We start from the raw sequence: 21,441 nt of genomic DNA, 5'->3' as shown, positions 1-21,441 counted from the left end.
GGAGCTCTGGCTCTGGGTGCCGGGCGTGTAGGGTTACGCCATGACGGGCACCCACCCGCAAAGCGTTGTGTTCCAGCGCTGGTGGGGAGAGCAGGTGGGATCTTATCTAATCACAAAAACCCTCCCAGCTCCCCCCCTCTCCCGCTCCCCCCGGTATTTAAATACCCGCGAAATTTCCATACGTCGTTGCTGTCCCGTCTGAACCGGAGCCCGGAGATAGCTGGCGACAGTTTCTCCGTTCACAAAGCCCTTCTGTGCCGCCGTTATCAGAGGTCGGCGCCGGGAATTTGGGGTGGATTTGGAAGGTAAAGCAGATCTCTGCCGGAAAGGGAGGGTGCGTGTGACGGCCCCCACCGGCTCACTTCTCCGGGTGACACCGAGGATGTGCCATGGCTGGTTTTATTTTGAGTTTTCTCATTTATTTGGTGGTTGTCTTTTAAGATGCTGCCTCCCTGGGGAGCCCCAGCCAGGGCCATTTGATAGCGGGGGGGTTGTGTTGTACATCATCTTCAGGATCAGTTTACGGCGTGGAAGGGTGGAAACCAAACTCGGCGTGTGGATTTTCGGAACCTTTTCAGGGACAAGACCTGCGTACGTGGGAGATGAGAGGTGATCGCACCCTCCTGCGTTGGGAGGGGACTCCCATATGGTGCTGCTATGGACCCTGGGTGCTCAAGGCTTGATCCCCCAAATGCCACCCGGCACAGGGGGTTTCCAATTGGATTTGGTCAGCTGTGAGCAGCTTTTTGAGCCCTTCTTTTGGGAATCTCACATGCTGCCTTCATCGTGGAGCCTTTTCCAGTGCCATGCAGTGTTGCGGTAGCACCGACTCCATCGACTGTGCCTCCGAGCAATGTTTTGGGCTGTTTGTATCTTCCCTGTTACCATGTGGTTTCTGCTTGTCTCCCAGCATGGCAGGGGAAAGCACCGTAAAGAACCGCTCAATACTTCCATCTATAAACGTCCTTTGCAGGGGGAGTGCGTGGAACCGGCCAGGACCTTCACACCGACTGTTGATTCTTGTCTTTCAGCTCAGGGTCACGGTGCCAAAGGGGACAACATCTACGAATTTCAGATCGAGTTCCTAGAACCAGTTGAGCCTAAAGTAGGTATTTTTATTTTTCTAACTCTTGCAAAGAAAAAAAGTAATTTTGGAAAAACTTGAAAGGAAAATGGTTCATGATGTGCCATTTAGATTTTCCTGGTGGCTCTGTAACTGCTGCAAACTAAAAGCTGTTTGTGGCATTCCTCTGTCCCGGTGCTCGGCCACCATCCTGCCCTAATGCAAATCACCTCACTGGAGCTAGTGTCACATGGGTCAGCTTTAACAGAAACGGGGCCTTACGTGTATAAGTTGTTAAGCAGTAGTTGTAAATTTTTTTAAGGATTTAAAGCAGCAAAATAATGGGAGAATCTGGCAATGCGTTGTGTGATGCAACCTTGACTGGAGAGCAGGGGAACGCTGTGCTGTGAAGTGTCAGTGTGATGTTTCCTGGCTTCTTTTGCAGCCCGACAAAATAAAGGCATGAGAACTAGTGCTTCTGGCTTGTGCAGGTTTCTTAGGTTGCCAGTACAGATACTCTGCGGCTCCTATTGCAAAATCTTTTCTTAATTGCTGTTGTAGTCCAGTAGGAGAGAGCTTGGCTGGCTGTTCCTTGCAGGTGGCTGTAAAGTCTGTCTTTACCTCTCAAAGCTGTTAGGGGCACGGGAAAAGTCTGGGCTCCGCTCCCTGTATGGGATTTGTGCTGCTTATTCCTGGCTGCCTGTCGGGCATAGCTGTGGTCAGACTGGGAACCATTGTTCACCTCTGCTGGTTCAACAAGGGAGGACACCGCCAGAGGGTGAATTTCTAGGGTCCATCAGCAGGCAGGTTTCTCATGTGGCTGCTACCAGTTATTGAGTGGCAGATGATGAATGTCCCTTGGTTCCACGATCTGGTCACCAGTCTGTCATCTGTCCAGTAAAGCAGCAGCTGCCTGGTCCACAGTGTGGGGAGCGATGCCCACCTCTGCTTGTCCTCTGTGCTGGCAGACATGGGCTATGCTGGGAGCCAGGCCTGGAAGGCAAGCCCTTGCCTCTGCAGAGCAGCCTCCTTCCAAAAATCTAATCACTCTGAGTCACCGTGGAGGGGCTGGAGGAGAATCAACTCTCTGAAGTCTGTGTAACTCCAGATGGCTGGGACTGGGGAGTATTGCAGTCTGGGGTTTTCTTTTAGCTTTCATGAGCACCATGAGTGCCTCTTGCTGATGCCAAGCTGGTCGGCAATGAGAAATGGAGTCTCTGACAGGCAAGGACCAGGCGTTGGTAGCTGTAAATTAAAGCTACAGCCTTCAGATGTCCTAGGAGCATCCAGACAGCCTTGACGGAGCAGTGCTGGGGTAACATGCTCAGTTAAGAACGCAGCTCGTGGCTCTTCTGCAGCGGTTTCAGCTGGTTTGAGAGGCAGTCCCACGCAGAGCACCCTGGCGTAGGCTCGAGGTGCAGAGGGGTGCGATGGTGGCAATGAGGGTGGGCACCCAAGGTGACAATGCTGTGGGCTCTAAGGATGGAGAGGTGCTGGGCTGCCATTACACGAAGTGTGGCTGTGGTGGAGAAGCCTTGTGGGGTGGCAATGACCACACTCCCAGGTCCATCAGCTCACCACTGTCTCCAGGTGTTTCCTAAGGCTGTTAGCTCTCTTGCTGTAGCAGATGTCATATGGGGTTCCCCGTTTTGGACACGTACCTGTGGCTGATGGTAATGTTATTTTTCCCACTGGCTAGAGGAAGTGGGTGGCTCACAGGTGCGAGGTGGTTTAAAGCCAAGATCATGGGTTGTGTCTAGGAATGTTACCCGCTAGGGTCTGTGCTAGCTCTTTGTGGTGGGATGCAATGGTGCTGTGTGGTACGGGCAGGCTTTCAAGCTGCTTTTCGAGTCCTACAGCCATCGCAGTGGCCATCTTCAACTGGGCTGCCCTGTGCTTCCATGCCCTGGGTGGCAGAGAGAGGCTTGTGCTGCAGCAGTCCATGTCATCTCTGTCTCCTTGATAAGGAGAGCTTGGGTATCAACTGAATCTCAGAGCTTGTTTCTTTGAACTTTTGCTGATCCGTGCTCCTGTGTCTGCCCTCAGCCTGTATGCAGGGTGACTCAAAGGCAGCTGAACATCACTGTGCAGAAAAAGGAGAGTAACTGGTGGGAGAGACTCACCAAGCAGGAGAAGCGCCCACTCTTCCTAGCTCCTGACTTTGACCGCTGGTTAGACGAATCGGATGCTGAAATGGAACTGAAGGAAAAGGTCAGTCTTGTGGGCATGTGTGGCTTGTGCTGCCAGCTGCAAGGCAAGGGTAGCTGTTCTGCCCTTGAACTTTTGTTCTTCGTTTACCTGGAGTTGTCTGGCACGCTGATTGTAAATGCTATATCACACAGATCTCACGCAGAGTTGGTTAGACAGCTTGGATTGTAAGCAGGAGTTCAGAAATAGGCACGCTTCTGGCTAGAAAGAGCAGCAGCTTGAATCTGAACTGGTGGCTGGGCGCTAGCTCAGCGCTGGCGAGGGTCTGCAGCCCAAGGCTGTACTGCACCCCTTGCCCTACGCCTTAGCAGCCCTGTGTCCCAATCCTTATGAGGATCGTATCAATGTGCCACGTGGAGCCCAGAGGTGCTAGTCCCGGGCACTGCTTGTCTGGAAAACAGGGATTTCTGAGGCTTTCCCGAGCCACTGGTCTGGCCCTGATGGTGCATTCCCACCGTCTGGTAAGCTCGAGCAGCTTACTGCAGCAGGGAGGTGAAAGACCGTCTCGGGAAAGACTTGAACAGACCACATGTCTGCAAATCTGTTTTACAACAAACACTGCCCTGTTCCCCTCCAGAGCCACTGAGCTTAGCGCGGAGGAGAAAGGGCTGCTGCAATGCCAGGAGCCAGAAAGCAGCGGTGAAGGGCAGGCAGAGAGCCTGGGCTGGATGTTCTCAGTTCCCTTCAGGTCACTGGTGGGTCACAAAATGTTCTAAGGAACAGCTCTAAGCAACATTATTAACTGAGAATTAACGCAGAAAACAGCAGGCTTTTTTAGCAAAAGCACCTAATTACTAGAGAAAAATACATAGTGAAGGTAGGATAACTAGTTAACACCCTCTAGCTTTTACTGTACCATAATTTCTGGATGAGGAATGTGCTGTTTTATGCAGGTGAAAATTTAAACCCTCTAGCAACTGGCTGCTTAGCTGAGTTTTAAACCCACTAGCTTTGCAGTAGTATAGTTAACAAATCACTTGCTAATTACGGTAACAGTCTTTAAAACCTTATCCTTCATCTTAAGGAAGAAGAAAAGATTAACAAAATGAAAATAGAATCCAGAGTCCCAAAAGACCGTAAGTAACTGTACCTTTCTAGTGTCTGAGGTGGGGTTTAGAAAGCTTCTGTCACTCTTACACAGAAACGTCAACATTTATGGAGCAATTTTGTCTGGCTTGGTGCATCTTGGAGGGGGATCTTTGTATTATGAGCTATTTAGAAATTTAATAAAAATGAACTGCAGTTTCCAAGGAATTTAAAAAATCTGACTAGCAACAATTGAGTTCTAGCAGATGATGGTAAAAGCAGGCAGAACCCACAGAGCATGCAGCAACCCCTTTATCGCCATCAATAGCTTCCCTTTTCCATGTAAGCTTTATCCTCACAGAAAGCCTGGTTTGCAGCTGTAGTCTTTGCAGGAGTGTTACCATTGTTACTCTCCTTACCTGATGTGTTTATTATTGATTTTAGCTTTCAAACACCTGAAGAAGGGATACTTAATCATGTATAATCTTGTACAGTTTTTGGGATTCTCTTGGATTTTTGTGAACATGACAGTACGACTGTTCATCTTAGGAAAAGGCAAGTAATAATCATTATTTCATTTACAATGGGTTTTTTTGTTGTTGTTTTTTTAGTGTTGGTTTTAATACTTTCTAAATAGTGAAATCTAAAGGGAGATATATTTGAGAAACAAAACCGTGAAAGCATCATTGAAGTGCCTCTCAAAATCCATCACAGTGTCAAGGATAGGAAAACACTGTCCTCTCATAAATCACAACTGCGTATTCTGATGAATGATACTTGTACTCTGCCAAGATTACTTCTGAAGAAATCAGTCGGAGCAAAATGTCTCACTCACTGCAACGTTAGTATTTTTGAAAATGAGCCGGGCAGAATATTTTGGTTTTGAAGCGAGAACGCTTTATTCTATTGAGATACAGTGCTATCCCTTTTTTGGTAAAGTAATTACTGAAATAGCTCTTGAATCTTCTGTTTATGAAAAAGAGCACTTGAGCAGTGTTTCTGGCCTAACTGCTGTGACTTCAAGATAAGGCCTATAAGGAAATTACATAATTATGCACAATGTTTTTTTTCAAATACAGCTAGAATCCTGTTATTAACAGCTACTCTGCTGTGCCAGCTTCCTAAACATGGAAATTCATTTGTTCTCCAAAATGGTTTGCTGTATCTTACAGATTCCTTCTATGATACTTTTCACACTATCGCTGACATGATGTATTTCTGTCAGACCTTGGCATTAATGGAGATCGTGAATTCACTAATAGGACTAGTGAGATCACCACTGATACCTGCTGTAGTTCAGGTAATATTTTAAGATTCTTCTCCTTCCTCCCCCCACGTTTAAAGTAAATCTCTATTTTACACAAAGTGTTGAGACTCTCCTAAAACAAGTGATACAACCTCACTGGCGCTGGACTAGAGAATATATTATTGAGACGGCAGGAATTTATGCTTCCCAGTCTTAGCTGTGGCAGGCTGTCGTCTTCTGTCACCTAGGTAAGACAGTTCAGGAGAGTAAAAGCAAGAAGCGGCTGACGAAAAGTCCGTGATTTTGATCTGGTGCCAGCGCCCATTTTATCCTGGTTGTGGTTGTTGTGCATAAAAATGAGGATAGATGATTTAAGACTAGGTCCCTTGGATTGCACCTAAATACAGAGCAAAATGCATGCTTATAAGAAGCAGGTCACAGCTCAGCTGCAGTTAGTTATGTGCTCAGCATATGTTTCAGGTGTGAAGAGTCGATACCCTGAGTGTTTTTGACAGCAAGGACTTGCTTTTTCTTTTGATGAAGAATGTGACTGTTCCTTAATTTTTCTTAAACAGATATTTGGAAGAAACTTTATTTTGTTTGTTGTCCTTGGAAGTGTAGAGGAAATGCAGAGCAAAGCTGTGGTGTTCTTCGTATTTTATTTCTGGAGTATCATTGAGCTGTTCAGGTTTGTGGGATTTTTCCTCTAGCAGGTGTGTACAGAAAAATGTGGTTGTTCCCAAGAACTCTTTAAAGAAGATTTTGATGCTTGTACCTTGTGGAAGAGTGGCTCTAGTGCATTGGCCCCAGAGAGTAAAATCTGCTTTAGAGAGACGGGCTGTCACAGTCTTCCTAGGTTGCTCCACCTGCCAAAAGCTGGGACAAGGCTGAAGTCTGGAAATAATATTGCCCTGAACCTAGGGAAACCTGTTGCTTTTTTTCTTGAGTGTTCTGTTGTTTTGAATTTCCATTCTCAAGTGAGCTGCACTATGCTCTGTTTCTCTTTCAAAAGAAGTATTTTGAAAGGTTTATTAGGCAAGCCAGGCAGTTACATTCATCCATATGGTCAGAAAAATAGCATTAGTTCTGTAAACTGCCAAGTAAGGTTGTGTCCCATCATGTTCCACAGGAACAATTTCTGAATGTTCATTTGGGAATTATCTTGACTATTCTATACAGCAGATGTATGCAAAACTAATTCTAGCAGCAGCTTCCATTTTAAACAGTGTCTGTTTCTTCTCACACTAAATTGGCTTTAGGTATCCATATTACATGCTTTCATGTATTGGTATTGAATGGAAACCACTAACCTGGCTCCGTTACACTGCCTGGATCCCTCTCTACCCTTTAGGAGGCTTGGCAGAAGGTATGTCCGAAAAAGACAATTTAATAGTCAACGAAGTCAAGGCTGGGCAAATAACTCAATTTTTGGTTTGGTTGCTGGACTGAAAAAGAATATAATAGAAAACAGGTAATTAGACATTTGCTTTCAGCTGAACCAAATGTAAACATTTTTGTCTTTCTTACTGAATCAATTATTTTTTTTTCAATTTGATGTGAAAAGAAGTCTTCCTTTTGGGCACTGGAAAGTAACGGCAACAAAAGGTTACCTGACAAAGCGGCCAAGCGTGTGCTGCGGTCCATGCGAGTGGCACAAGACGACAATGCTCGCTCGCCTCTGCTGCTCCAAAGCAGAGTATTTGCCTTTATCTGCCAGACCTGACTTGGTCAGCCTCGCTTGGGTTCACACCAGCTCGCAGATCTTGACGTTATCTTGTAAATCATTGCACAGGACAGGCAGGGGCCGATTCTTCCTCAGCATAGCCTGTTCCAAGATGGGCATGGTGCTTCCCAGATAGGGCTCTGCTCCCTTTCTGCTTTGAGAGTGACTGCTCCGTGGAAGAAGCAAGCCTTTAGTCTTCTTGCTGTACCCCCCTCTAGAATGGGGGGGCTTTACAGTGAACTCTTCTGTCTTAACAGGTCTGGATTATTTTTAAATTTTATTTATTTAAGAAGCATATCACCACAGCTTCTAGCTGTAAGAAACGTGTTGTAATCATACCTGTCAGAACCTGTTTCTGTGAGCCAGGAGTAGGCTTGGGCATTGCCCAACTCCAAGCACAGGAAAGACTATGCCTCTTTTCTTGCTGTGCGTATTTCTGCATGGTAAATACTGCTGGCATGCGCCCTGCAGGCTATAGTTGTGAATGAGAACAGTGTCTCACCAGGCAAGTTCACTTTTATAGCTAAGCTGCTCTACTGCCTGAGCTAGCTGCTTTCCATCATACCACATGTTTTTTAAAAAACAGCTTTAAAATTGGTATAATTAATAAGAGCTTGCAAATAAGAAGGGAATATCCTGAAAAAGTTGGTGTGGGCTGGGCAATTATATATTTCATCTGTGTTTGATAATGATGGTGGCTTTCTGCTTTCAGCTGTCTGTATCGTTCAATCCATTCCAATCTTCAGTGAAACAGGGAAATTTAGTCTGGGACTGCCAAATCCACTGAACGTCACAATCCAGTTTTCATTTTTGCTTCAAATATACCTTATAGCCTTGTTTTTAGGTAAGATACTTAATTGTATTTCTCACTATTGATATAAAAAGGCCAGTTTCCTCTGAATAAGTATATTTTTTGAAGACAATTAAAATCCTGCATTTTGGGGATCATGGCAACGTAAAGTTGCTTGTGGGTTAAGCATTATCCTTGTGGCTTGTTTAAGTTTTTCAGAGATGGAGGGGAACACAGGTACAACTAGCACCGGTTAGCCCCCCAAGAAGGAGACCTTGGTAACAAGTTAGCATTATCTACTGATCACTTGGGTTAAAAGAATAATTTTTACATGTATTTGTCACTTCAGTATATTTAGTTTCACCTTTTCCATGATATTTGAGCTTTGATATGATTTAGTGGAAATCTAAACATAATTTAAAATTAAAGCAATGTTTAACTAAACTGCATTATAATCACAAATGCAACATGAAGTCATGTTTTTCCAGGAAACAATAGAGAAGGCTCTTTAAATAGTAGTATATTTAAAGAAGAATGGTCCTTGCTACATATTTGGTTTCTGGTGTTGCATTTTTAAACATAAGTTAACTTTGTAGTGCATATACCCAGTATGTCTGGGTATCCACAGCTCTAATCTAACCTAGAATTTTAAACTGAACTTTCACTAGATTTCTCCCTTTCACAGACATTGCTTAAAGAATATCTCTAATCAAGTTTCATTCTGAACTACTTGTTTGATCCTTTCTCAGCTCTGCGCAGTTGGTGTTGCAACTTTTTAAAAGTGACAAACCAAATTTCTGGTTTGGTTTGGTGACAAACAGCAGCCCTGTACCAAACAGCCCGTGCAGCAACTCCTGCCTCACCCAGCAAGAAAAATTTGCATCAGCTTTCAATGCTATACACACCCTTAAACCATCGCTTTTTGTGTGGTGGTTTGCTTGTTTGTTTTGTTTTTTTTTTAATTTGGTACAGCCATCTAGCATTAAAAAGATGTAATAATGTCCTACCTAAACACTTCATTCTTTTTCAGGGGTATTTGTAAACTTCCGTCATCTCTACAAGCAGCGGAAACAGCACCTCGGACCAAAGAAGAGAAAGATGAAGTAAAGGAGGACTGCAACTTTCTTATCTAACTTAACTCAGTGACAAGATAAGCCTCTAATTCTTATGGTTTTACCCACTGTAATGTAAAGAATTTTGTAAAATTAAATGATCACGCTAGATTTCATAGTGAATTCAGGTAACATTCCCATATACTGTATTTTGTTCTCTTTCGATCATGTATGCATGATTTACCATTGAACAATAACATTTAAACTTGTATCCTGTCAACTGCCATATTAGAAAGAAATCCTATTATCTGCATATAATATGCTTATAAACAGTGGAGCAGCACTAAATAGAAATAGTGTTTAACTTTTAATTGGATATTTGCTCTTTCAATATTGCATGCAGATAGGGCTTCTGATGTCAGGATATACTATTAGCTGGCCCGTGCTGTTCCTAGGGTGCATCTTGATGGCAGGAGGAGCACAGTCTGAGACCACTGTGAACAGCGTTTGGGTGTTAATTAACGGTTGGGGTAAAATTGCTCAGCACACCCCACCACTTCTGCAGCATACCGATGCTGCAGAATTAAAACTGGAAGTAGCTAATATCGATTTAAATGCTACCAACTTAGTCTGTTTGTAGTTTAGCCTTAACAGAATAGGAGTGCTGTGTGGATCCTAGCATTCCTGTAGCAACACATCCTTATCCAGTCATTAGGGAAAGGAAGCTGCCACTCTGTGACATGGTCAGAAATGCTTTCCTGATTGGAAATGCAAGCACTGAAACATAACACAAAAAAACAGGAAACATAGGTACCAGCTTTCTCCTAGCATGTGAACAAATCCTGGCAGAACTCCATCCCACCCATGCAAAGGGAAAACGTGGAACTGTCATGGGAGACCAGGCTCCTCCGATTGTTCCTGGCAGGGCTGTAGCTCCTATATTTATTTATATATAGCCTTTGGAGAGTCAGTAAAGATTGCTTTCCCACGTAAACTTAGGGGTGCACCAGACAAGTTGGTGTATATGCTTTGTTGGTTGGCCCCTGGTGGGATGGAGGAGTGGGTCAAATAAACCATGTATTATTTTGATAGCATGTATCAAATCTCATTAAGGGAGATCCCACACAGGGTTTGAAGGGACCCTTTCTTCTGTGCTTGCTTTAAACAACAGCAACAACAACAAAAAAAGAGAAGCTCCCCCCACGTTCCAGGTCATCTCTCTCACCTGGAAACCTTTGTTTCAGTAGACTTAATTTCACCATGCCTTTCTTCACACCTAGCCTCCTGTAGTTATTTCCAGATCCCTCTGGCCTCCTTCATCCAGTTTAGAAAACGTACAAAAAATTTGCTCTAAATCATACTGTGGTTATGAATATGTTGCTTCACAGTAACTGCCGCTGCTCCTGGGGCAATGGAAAGCAATGCCAGCAATATAGAACAGGCACTGAAGTTGAGATTAGCTTAGTGCCATGTTACTGTTTATCTTTTTCTACCGTAAAACAATATGAATCCTCCAGAAAATTATTTTCTATATTAAAGGTAACAAACAGCTTACTGTTTGTGATATGGACCCTGTGATTGTTACTGTAAAGGAAGGGAAATGATGTTATAAGGAGACTTTAACAAAGAACTAGTACAAGCTCCATGCTGCATTTCACAAATGTGTTCTGTCAACAAGAGGAATGCTGCAACTTCTCTTCAGTGATACTTGAGGCTCACTCAAAGGAGAGTGCAGCTTACTGTACTCAGAAGGGTTGAGCATTATTTACACACTTACTATTTCACTACAGCACACACTGTACCTATGTTTGAAGTATGTAAAAGGATTGAATTAGCTGGTTGAACAGCAAGGATCACTTTCATACTTAATTTCTTCACTGGGCATTTAAACTTCTGTTACGAAATCCATATGTATTCATACATAATATTCCTCAGTGAAATTGTGGTACCTAGTGCAAGCTGTCATGGATCTTACACTACTAAATTTTAGTCCTTCAGAAAGAATGTGTTTCTATTAATAAAGATTTACAACCAAATTTTGCTTTAGTTCCGTTGTTTGTTCCTTCCCTGAATGCGAGTTGTATAATTTAACTCTTGTGATAAACAGCTGGGAGCCGAGCCTTCACCAGGTCAATGTTTTAGACCACACAGCCTAGTTGCTGTGAAAATGGAACAAATCCAAGTTAAATTTTCACGAAGATTTAATCTTTATTAATATTACACAAATAAAAAACTTGTCTCACAAGATTAAGTTACTTTCACAAGCATAAGCACTGCTTGTGCGATGCAAGTGATAACCCTCATTATGGCAATACGGACTGGATTTCAAGTCAGACATAAAATTAATGACAACACCCTGAAATTAGCTGTGTATCTCATCTGGCACAGTGATTCTCACACATGTTTTCTTTGGACTAATCAAGTTGGTGTATAAAGTATAGTAGCTGCCTTTTAGGATACCAGTGAGTTCAGTTATGTAGTAACCATATTTTGGGGAGGCCAAAAGCCATGAGCAATTTGCTGCCTATGATGGCATTTTCTTTCTCTCCTCACGTGTACCGAATAACTTCCATCCAGCATCCAACATGGTAACTGACTTTGGGATGCTTTCCACAGTTTCCAGGTCTGACTAAAGCCACCTCAAACTAGCTACATTTATTTAGAGCAGTGATGCAGGTAAGGAACCCTGTTTTGATAGGTAGTTCTCCAAACAGTAATTAAACAGGCCCTAGAAAGTAAACAGGACAAGAAAATCTGAACCACTTGAGTCTTAAATCTAGAGAAGTTCCCAAAAATGGAGACTTCACATTCTTTCAGTGCTGCTACTGGAAAAGTCTGTCTGCAGTGGAGCAATGTTATGATCATAGGCAGCATATTCTGATGCTCCAGTACTTGCCACTTTAAGCTGCTGAGCAGCATGTGTGAGCTGAAACGCTGCATCAGGATGAGCCGTGTCAGGAAGGAGGGTGCACTCCCGCTCCAGCATGTCTGCCACGCCTTTCAAGAGGTCCAAAAAGCCAAAGGCCAGAGCTGCCTTTCGTAAACGATTGAGTTCCTGCAAAGAAGGAAAACTTTTAAAGCCACTGTAAGCCTCTACATAAAAACACGGATTTCTTACTTCTTTTTTTTTTAATGGCAAGCTTATTCACTTAAAGGAAAATGACCCAAGTGATCAGTACAGCTGCTGGAAACCACCTAGCTGCTCATGAGATAAAAAAATGCTTCAGGGATGAGGATTATAGCAGCACGACTAAACAGTTGGTTTTCCCTTCCTAAAAATCTCCACTTCTCCCTTTTCCCTTTTATGCATTCAGCTATTGTACCTGCCTGTTTTGTCTGTGTCCCAGCTGGATGTAGCCTCCAACTTGGGCTTCACTGGCTCCTGCCTTCAACCACAGTATCCAGCGAAATGTATATATATATTCATTTTTCTTCACTATAAACTGACCAGTGCTTATGTGCATTTAGGCAGGGTATTCATTCTTGAAGTCTCTATGGGCTACAATAATCAACTCCTTCAGCACTAAGCTTACAATTACCTCCAGCTACAGTATAGATTATGGGTTATTACGATGTGGCCAAATGTGCCTAGAATTTTGTGTTTCTCTGCTTCAGTTGCAGAAAAAATGCAGGAGACACTTTTAGGGTCAGAATGACATCTGTGTTTTATTCCTCTCTGGTCCCTCGGTTTATTTCTGCCTGAACAACTGCATAAGATCTGCAAAGAAGTTCACCAAGGAAGTAGCAGGTATCACGAGGGGCACCTGTAAACATGACATGTCTACGCCACCCTGCCAGAGCGTGTGGTGGCAGGGAAACCAGACCCCCTCATCTCACCTTAACTACTCTGTAAAATGGACCCAAGATGTCTCCTTTACAGAACCACATATGTTTTGCAGAGCCCTACAAGCTCGCACAGAACATCCCACAGGCACAGACAGGATGTGTTCCTCTGTCAAATGCACCGCTGTATCACTAAGGATCAAACTTGGGCCGGCCTGAAATGTTACTCACTTTATAGAAGGTTTGAGTTTTTTCAGGGAGTTTCCTTGCATTTCTCAAGATCTTCTGTACATCTGTCTGCAGAAAAGAAAAAAAAAAAAATTAAAAATCTCGCCAACTGCTGGGGAAGTTGCAGAAAAAAATCCTCAACTGTTTATTGTTAAATTATCCTGACCGTTGACAAGACTGCAGCTCACAAAGGCTGAAATATAAACGGTAATTATACTAAATCCAATAAACTAAGCCAGATGCTACACTGGAAACACAGCTTTCATTAAACAAGCTATGCTTTCTGATTGCATTTTAACCATGACATTTTAAAGAGGCAGTGTTTATAAAAATGAAAGAAAAGCAATAAAGCAATTACATTAAATGGACAAGACACACACAGACTCACTTTACTGGTAAGATGGCTAATTCTGATCCAAGTAAAGCATCAAGTCCAAAACCTGCATCATTACCTGGAGGCCACTTGGTTTAATCCATACGGTAACATTCTGTGCGTAGCTGCGCTTGTTCTTGGGTTGCAAGGGGAAAGGGCTCTTATTGTCATCCTCTCCATAAGGATTTTCTTTTGCATCTTGGGGGGCGGGAGGGAGAAAATAAAAAGAACTTAACAATTAAGACTTGGCAAGGTCATTCACACAAGAAAACAATGTATGTGTAAGAATTATTCAAATGAGTGTGACTAGTACCTGAAATAGGTCCAAGCTGTGCCATCTTCCCTAGCCATGGAAGGGGCTCAGGACCAGGTTCAAACAGCGACATCATGAGGTTTGATTTCTTCTTGCTATCAGCTTGTGAATAGAGCATTCCATACCACTCTGGCCTATTGAAAAGAGCAAATCCCAAAGGCTGAAAACCTGCCACCCCTCTTTGCCTAGTATGTGCCCCCTCCCACTGCATGGAGGCTCACTATTTGCAATTTATACTGGCAGAAACATATCCACAATTAAAAATCCACAGCTTTGTCTAGCAGTGCAGAGTTCTGTACAGAATACAGATATAAATATACATAATTTATAAATAAAGCATAAGTGAGCAAAGTAAGAGATTTTTCAGGCAGACATCCAGCTCCATACCCCAACTGGACGACAGCCACCATGCCTTCCACTTTCAGGCTGCCATGTAATAAAACACAGAAGTTGGGGATTTTCCCGGCAATCTGGTTAGCTGAATTCTCATCTTCGGTGTCATCTGTGATCCCAGGTCCCACCTCATCACCTTCTGGGGAAGAACGAATGCAGACGAAGAGACAACATGAGAATAAATTCAAACACACTAGTTCTATTTTCATGACACCACCCCGTATGCCGTGCCATGCAAGAGTCAATTAATACTTCTGTAGAATGAACAGCTGCTAAATGAACTGTTTGGGCAAAGTGGTGCTATAATGTTATATAAACCACTGCTTCCTATTTACAAAACAGAGTTACCAAGAACATTGCAAATAAAACCTCAGCCTTGAAGAAACTAGAAGTGAAATGAAACAGCTCCAAGAGTCTGGCAATGACTACACGGCTGCTTCTGAACCAAAACCATCTTGAATTTCAAGTCCTCCTCTCCTCCTATGCAATTTGTGGTCATTATGAGAAACTTACTATGTTTTAGTAGCTGGAATACAGCTGTGATTTAACTGTTAATATCTTCTAAGGTGAAAGGCCTGGCAGGACAAGAGCGTTAATACAGAGATGAAAGCATATCTGGAGCTTTCATTCTTCTTTACGAAGATAAATCTCACTTTCTCTGCTGCACTCCAAAGCCACAATAAAAGGAAAGGGGAAGTTCTTAACACACGGTGATGCACACATGTAGCTGCAAGTCAGTAACAAGTTTAACCATCCTCTAAGCCTACACCAGTCATTTGTATGGATACATATATACTTAGCCCCAACGAGCCGCAATTAATACCCAAGTACAACTGAGCAGTCTAGTTATGATTAAGATCAGATTTTTCACAACAACAAATTATTCCAAGAACCGATTTGATGCAGGCATTAAATATTCACCTTGCACCACATATTTCATGGCCCATAACTATTTTTAGCTTTAAGTTTAGCATGTCTATTAATAATGACATTCTAAGGACACTGTTCCCTCTATCAACTTTCTAAAGAAGACTATTCAAAAAAAGAAAGAGCTTTTGTTCGAGGTTTTAATTTTAATGTAACCACACAAACACGTCTCTACAGACATCTGGTATTTTGATAAAGCATAAAACCTGTGCTTCTAGTGGAAACCACCACAGACATTACAAAGGAAGTTAAAAGCAGTTTTTGCTAAAAGAAACAAAACTTGCTTACCTCTGTTCAGTGCAATGGGCAGTACCAAATGTCTGGACAAGACAGGAGGGCTAGAAATGTCAGCTATATCTACAAACCCAACAATTTCTAGATCTGTGGGGAGACAACAGGTTTAAGTCAGATTTGGAAACAGCTGAAATGTATTCAGACTCAATTTAACATTACCGCTTCTTACACCACTAAGTTTTCTGAAGCAGTGACTAGAGGCAGCACAACAGAGCCCCAACCTTGACTGGGGCGTCTGTGTTAATAAGATATAAATATTCATACATAATACCACGACACTTTAAGATGAGAATGTAACTTTCACCACACACATACTGCTGTCCATGAACCATGTTGCTAGACAAATACAGAATTGTGCACATTGTTTTTTACATTGTACCCAAACCATTGACATTTTATACATTCAAAAGAAGAGAAAACCAAGGACTAAACCAAATCTACTAGCTTCAAACTGGCATCACAGAACCTGCAGGAATTCCCATCAACCCTCTGGCAGGGATAGCCCCAATGGGGCTCAGGACTGGGGAGACCGAGTTGTGGTTCTTGAGTTTTATATGCCCACTGGAAGTTTAAATGCAGCTCTGTCTCGTACAGAGTTGTGGGCATTTGCTGGTAAAAGATTAAGGCAGCCACGTCCTTCTCACTCAGCCTTGTCTGATTTCCTCCTCAATTCTTGGCTGCAAGAAATGTCGCATCGGGTTCACGTCTCAGCTACGTGAAGGTTTTGGTGTGTGGCTTAGAATTAGCCTTTGACCAGCTCTACACTGGCAGAGGTGTAAAAAGGACCTGCTTTGTAAACTCTTCTCTACAAAGCATGGTGACGCGTGGTGTGTTCTAGCTATGGACACAGGTCCACACAATTAGAAATTCAACGCGTTTCCAACCTGCAGCTGGAACAGAGGAACACAGTCTTCTTGACAGCCCAAGCAAAGGACCTGGCCCAAAGGCAATTCAATTGATTTTTCTCATAGCTGAACAATGAACGCTTGATCAATGCCATGGAGGAATTCAGGGGGTGAGCACACCACACACTGCATATTAATGCACAAAGAACAAAATTTCCTTCATGCCAAATTCCCATCTTTGGAAGGACAGAAGGAACTCTGAGATTGAATGCAAAACAAAGCCTCCCTCATCAAGACGCACTACATGCTCTTTTTCTTTGCTTTTACTATTTTGGTATCCATGCACTCATTCCTATTTAAAAAGTATACAGCTACAACTAAGAAGTGATCATACCGTAAATGATAGATGTTTTTTCTCTTTCAGATTTAAAAAAACCCAAAGAAATCAGGGCAATCTTGATGGCAGTAATTTATAGGTTGCAGTTCACTTCCTTGCAAAATTTTACCACTATTGTGTCTTTATTCACATGCAAGCTGTGCGCATTTTGTTGATGAACACAGAAAAAAAAGAAATCTACAGGAGAGATGTAGGAAATGAAATTGCCAGTAGAGCTAGAAACTCACAAACCAGAAATTATCTGAAAGGACACCTGGGCATAAGATCTAACCAAGTCACTCTCTTTGCACGTCTCAAATAGCGCGAAGCCAGCAGGAACTCCCATCACCTCCCTTGCAGAGTTAGCCACATTGGGCTGTCACGAGGGTGCCAACCTTTAGCGCGAGAGCCACAGCACTCTGCTGCCTGACTAGAAAGAACAACAAAATGCATGTGGCCGAGTGCACTGCTGAGGAGCCGAGAGCAATTTTGATGCTACACTTCAAACTTAATTCTTAAGGCAAAGCAGCGAAGTTCAGTGTATTCTCTCCAAGAAGTGTGCCTAGCCATTTGCAAGTGACAGGCATGGGCTACCTACAGACTACCTGCTGTTCAGGGGTGCAGTGTCCACTAATGGGAGGGCTGAGAAAGGTTTTCTTTGCGCAGCTTTTAAAAATAACTTAGTATTGGTAAGAAGTGCCAGGATGACAGCCAAACTATAAAGACACAGATTTCATAAATCTCAACCTTTACTTGTGCTGCCTCACCAATTCTTCTCGGCTCCTTTCATTCCTAGTGGATTGCTTGAAGAAACCTCCACAAAGATACAAGTTTGTCTCACCTGATAATATAGGGTCTTTCTGATAAAGGCAACTCTAATACAAAATGCAGCCCCTTCTGCAACATACCTCTCCTATCCTCCACGAAGCTTATGAGGGTATTCATAGAAAGAAGCCTGTGGCTGTCTTCCACAGTCCTTGCCCCTAGAAACTGGCATCCTGAGCTGTGAACGTGTCTCTACCCTACTCCAGCCCTTTTACCAGGTACACATGACTGAAACAGGATGATGTTCTTGTCCTCTGCTGCCACATATACCAAAACATTACACAGTCAGCAACTGATCCTTGCAGAGAGGAAGTGGACAAAACGGTAACTGTACAGGGTAAGAGGTGGTAGTGAAAAGGTAGAAATCAAATGGATTTAAGTAAAAAAGCAGTCAAAGATTTGTTACCTGTATTAATTGCTTTAGGGATGGGGTCTATTTCTTCATCTATAACGAAAGGTTCTGGTCTGGGAAATACTTGCACATCAGATGTTAAGTGGCCACACTTGAGAACAGCATGGAATGGTGTATAAGCCAGGTCTATAAGCTTTCTAGAACACAATCAGTTATTATTAAGGAAAAGATAATACATATCAAAATGAAATATTTTGTCTAAAGCACATTAACTTAGCTCCCAAACCTTTTTTTTTTTTTTTTTAACTACAGTTAATTTGATAGTTGTAGCATTGCTAAATTACCAAACAAGCAGCATGTTATCACACGGATGGCAAACTACCAATAATTGTGGAACTTAGTATCTTCTATCTACCAATCATAAACAGATGCTATGGTTTGTTACAGAATGATTAAAATAAATATTGACCTTAACCAGTGAAGGTCAAGACAAAAATACAGTTAACAAGATATAAACTAAAAGAAAAAAAAGGTTAATTAGAACCCTCCATATCATCAGATTTCTTGTTATATTTGTTTTCTTTTACAGATACTATCTGGAAACCTCCGCAAAGGCATATTATCTATAAGTATACTAACCCAAACATGGACTGTACATTCTTCAGGCAAAGGGGCCCATCAATGGTGAAAATTTGCCCTTCCCCGTTGTTTAAATCTATGAGCCGTTCCAGACAGTCTAAGGAATCTGTGCTTTGAAGCTATAAAAAAATAAAGCGAAATTTTTTTGTTAAGTTTTCTTTTTACTCTCTTTATTAACCACTTTCAGAAAACATACACAACACAGCAAAAAGCATCTGATCAGATGCTATCATGATTTTTTATCTCACTCTTTTCTGAATAAACCAACATTCCTGGGCATCGCAGAAAATTTACTCCTTATGTTGCATTTATATTAGACCAGGTGCAGCATTTGGCCTAGTAACAAATAATCATAGAGTATCTCGAGCTGGAAGGGACCCATAAGGATTATTGTGTCCAACTCCCAATACATTGCTTTATCGTGTCAAGTTCTGCTATGGAAGCAGGTTCAAACAACCAAAAATCCCAGAAGCTCTCAGTCTTCCAGAGTACAGAAACACCTTAATTAGTACAACATTTCATTGGTAATGCCAAGTTTCCAGCTCCTTCAGGATAATGTAATTTTTAGGAGAGAATGCAGATATTCTTTTTGAGAAGTTCTTAGAGAATGCTTGTGAAAGCACCTAAACTTATCAGTAAAAGAAGATTTAATTCAAACATTTTCCCAGTTATTCTGATATGTAAACAATGCTTCAATCCATCAGCTTAATCAAGAGGATCATCTTTCATAGAGACCTTGAAGCTGAAACACCTATTGCATGCCTAAGTAGAAAATCCTTCTGTGACGGACAGAATACAGGTGTCAAGTCAAAAGCAATGCTATTAATAAAATCCAATCTAAGGAACTTCAGTCTATATAGGCTTCATTTTAAATGTTTTTCATTCAACAGAATTCTAACTACTGTGAAGATTTTTAAAGCTGCTATTGAGATTTTCAAAGGTACCTAAAGAGAAAGAACACAGTCACCTTTCCTTCAAAACTAAGGGAAGTTGGTTTGAACACCAGCTTGGAGACCTTAGAATTTTGCTCACTCACATTTCTACATAATGGTACTGTTGTTTTACGTGTTGAGCATCTTTGCAATAGAAGTAATTTATTCAAGAATTTAATTGTAGGTTAAGAAACACCCGCAAAAGCATTCAAAGTAATTAATGCAGTAAAGGTAGTAACATAAATAGAGAAATAAAAATTCCGTAATATTCCCCAGGGAGAAACTGACATGATTTATAAAGATTATGATAATAATGCAATAGTAGTAGATAATAATGATGCAATAATAAACTTTGAAAAAGATACTGCAGTTACATCTCACCAAATAGCTAACACTAAGCACCGGAATGCCAACTAAGCTTTAAAACTAAGCACAAGAACATCAAAGTATGTTTTGTGCTGACCTGATCATTAATTCAGAGAAGACCAATAATTATCCAATGCAACAAAGAAGAAGGTATGTGTTAAAGACATCACCTCTTCGAGATTTGCCATGCACATGACATACAACTTGGATGGGAACGGGAAAGGGAGTGGAAACCGGTTGCTTTCACTGCGCTGGTTATGAGTAGCTAGTGAGTGACGCAGGGAGCCTCTGCCAATCCCCAAGCAGCCATCAGTGACAAGAACAACCTTGAATGAAAGAGGATAGATTAGCATTTCCACATAAAGACACATTTCTCTCTGCAGAGGGCAACTACACACCGATGCATTTCAGTAGTCTTCCTAGCAGCACGCACTTCTATGCTGAAAATCCTTGCTCATGTGGGGATTTCCTCCAGCAAGCTGGGGAAAGAATTGTGAGTAAAATTTCCAGAAACAGGTACACAAATGAGAAATTGAAGATTTAACCGTTGCAATTTAAACTATGTGCATGGTAAATTCACGTTTTGTTGTAATTAGGCAATTGCACTAAAATACAAATTTCACAGCCAGAAACACACCATGCTTTGCATAAACATGGCTGTTTTAAAGTGTACACTAGAGAAACAGTGACTATACAGCCAAAAAAGCAGCCTGCAGTTTATGGACTCAAGAACTTCAGGTTTATTTTCAGATGGAAGATAAAGCCCACTTATTCTGCAGAATCTGGAGGGCAACCCAACTTCCACTACAAGCCACAGAAGCCATACAGAATGTAGTATTAATTATCCTAATTCTTTGCAAAGAAATACAGCTACAGTATGGTCACATTTTACAGCAGAACTGTTAAAGCAAAACTATGCATTTTTCCATTCAGTTGCACATCCAAAGTCACTCCTTGTCGAAAGCAGCACTAATAGGTTACGCTGAATAATGGAACTATTTACACTCAGCTGAGACCCAGTCATTTCCAGGGTAGTGAAACAGCTGCTCTTTCAACACTGCACAGCAACAGCAGGCATTATTTTTGGCTGAGAGGTAAGGAAAATCAAATCCAATTGAAATCAATGTATATCTGCTACATCCAGATTTGTGTTCTCTCTTCACCCTCAATCTCTCTCTTTTGCAGTCTCTGAATTCAGTTACCATCTGAACTGTTGCTCACCCATAATGTTTTCCTCTATTACAAGATTCTGCACAGTACATTCCCCACTGCCTTTTATCACCCCATCACCTGAAGTTCCAGTAAAATGAGCCATGACACAAATGAGGGACAAAATTGTTAAGATCTAATCTATGCTCGGTTTTTCCATCTCTAGTTCTTTGCTTTGAATGTCTGCTTCTCCAAGGTGCCTTTTACCCTTGTTACATTATGAAGCATCGCCTAGACAATAAACCTCTATCTTTTTTCTCCTTAAGGAATATTGCTTGAGAAATCTTCCTAGCTCACTGAGCTGCAAAATTACTGAACTTAAATAACCCAAAGAGCAACAGGCTCTTAAGTGTCTCAGGAAACTGAAGGCTAAAAGCAGACTTTGCCATAAGAGGCAGCAAATTCAGAAGGCTGAGAGCTGCAAGGGCTGAATGGAGTGTGGGAGCAGATGCATGCCAAATGACTCATTAGGGCAAGA

General features: G+C 42.0%; 2 protein-coding genes across 3 annotated transcripts in view; one reads left to right on the top strand and one right to left on the bottom strand.

Annotated features, from left to right (window-relative positions):
* Nucleotides 1–9,692, top strand: part of PTPLAD1 (protein tyrosine phosphatase-like A domain containing 1) — a 12,643-nt gene extending 2,951 nt beyond the window's left edge. The window contains exons 2-10 of the mRNA XM_009887381.1: nt 974–1,105; nt 3,110–3,274; nt 4,296–4,347; nt 4,742–4,852; nt 5,470–5,597; nt 6,119–6,231; nt 6,803–6,909; nt 7,979–8,110; nt 9,087–9,692. Of these exons, the coding sequence (XP_009885683.1) occupies nt 974–1,105; nt 3,110–3,274; nt 4,296–4,347; nt 4,742–4,852; nt 5,470–5,597; nt 6,119–6,231; nt 6,803–6,909; nt 7,979–8,110; nt 9,087–9,163 (1,017 nt within the window). The 3' untranslated portion in view covers nt 9,164–9,692. The remainder of the gene's footprint in view (nt 1–973; nt 1,106–3,109; nt 3,275–4,295; nt 4,348–4,741; nt 4,853–5,469; nt 5,598–6,118; nt 6,232–6,802; nt 6,910–7,978; nt 8,111–9,086) is intronic.
* Nucleotides 9,693–11,304: 1,612 nt separating this feature from the next.
* Nucleotides 11,305–21,441, bottom strand: part of VWA9 (von Willebrand factor A domain containing 9) — a 12,399-nt gene continuing 2,262 nt past the window's right edge. Inside the window, exons 3-11 of one of the 2 annotated variants that reach the window (XM_009886869.1) lie at nt 19,925–20,080; nt 18,457–18,575; nt 17,872–18,014; nt 15,414–15,506; nt 14,193–14,337; nt 13,806–13,939; nt 13,572–13,690; nt 13,123–13,188; nt 11,305–12,163 (exon numbers count right to left, since the gene is read on the bottom strand). In XM_009886869.1, coding sequence (XP_009885171.1) covers nt 11,912–12,163; nt 13,123–13,188; nt 13,572–13,690; nt 13,806–13,939; nt 14,193–14,337; nt 15,414–15,506; nt 17,872–18,014; nt 18,457–18,575; nt 19,925–20,080 — 1,227 coding nt within the window. In that variant the 3' untranslated portion in view covers nt 11,305–11,911. The remainder of the gene's footprint in view (nt 12,164–13,122; nt 13,189–13,571; nt 13,691–13,805; nt 13,940–14,192; nt 14,338–15,413; nt 15,507–17,871; nt 18,015–18,456; nt 18,576–19,924; nt 20,081–21,441) is intronic. The other variant, XM_009886877.1, reaches the window with a different exon arrangement.

Source organism: Charadrius vociferus, unplaced genomic scaffold, assembly GCF_000708025.1.
Source record: "Charadrius vociferus isolate BGI_N301 unplaced genomic scaffold, ASM70802v2 scaffold190, whole genome shotgun sequence".
NCBI classification, from domain to species: Eukaryota; Metazoa; Chordata; class Aves; order Charadriiformes; family Charadriidae; genus Charadrius; species Charadrius vociferus.
Note: the sequence above shows the minus strand (reverse complement) of the source record. Positions and strands in the feature narration are given on the sequence as shown.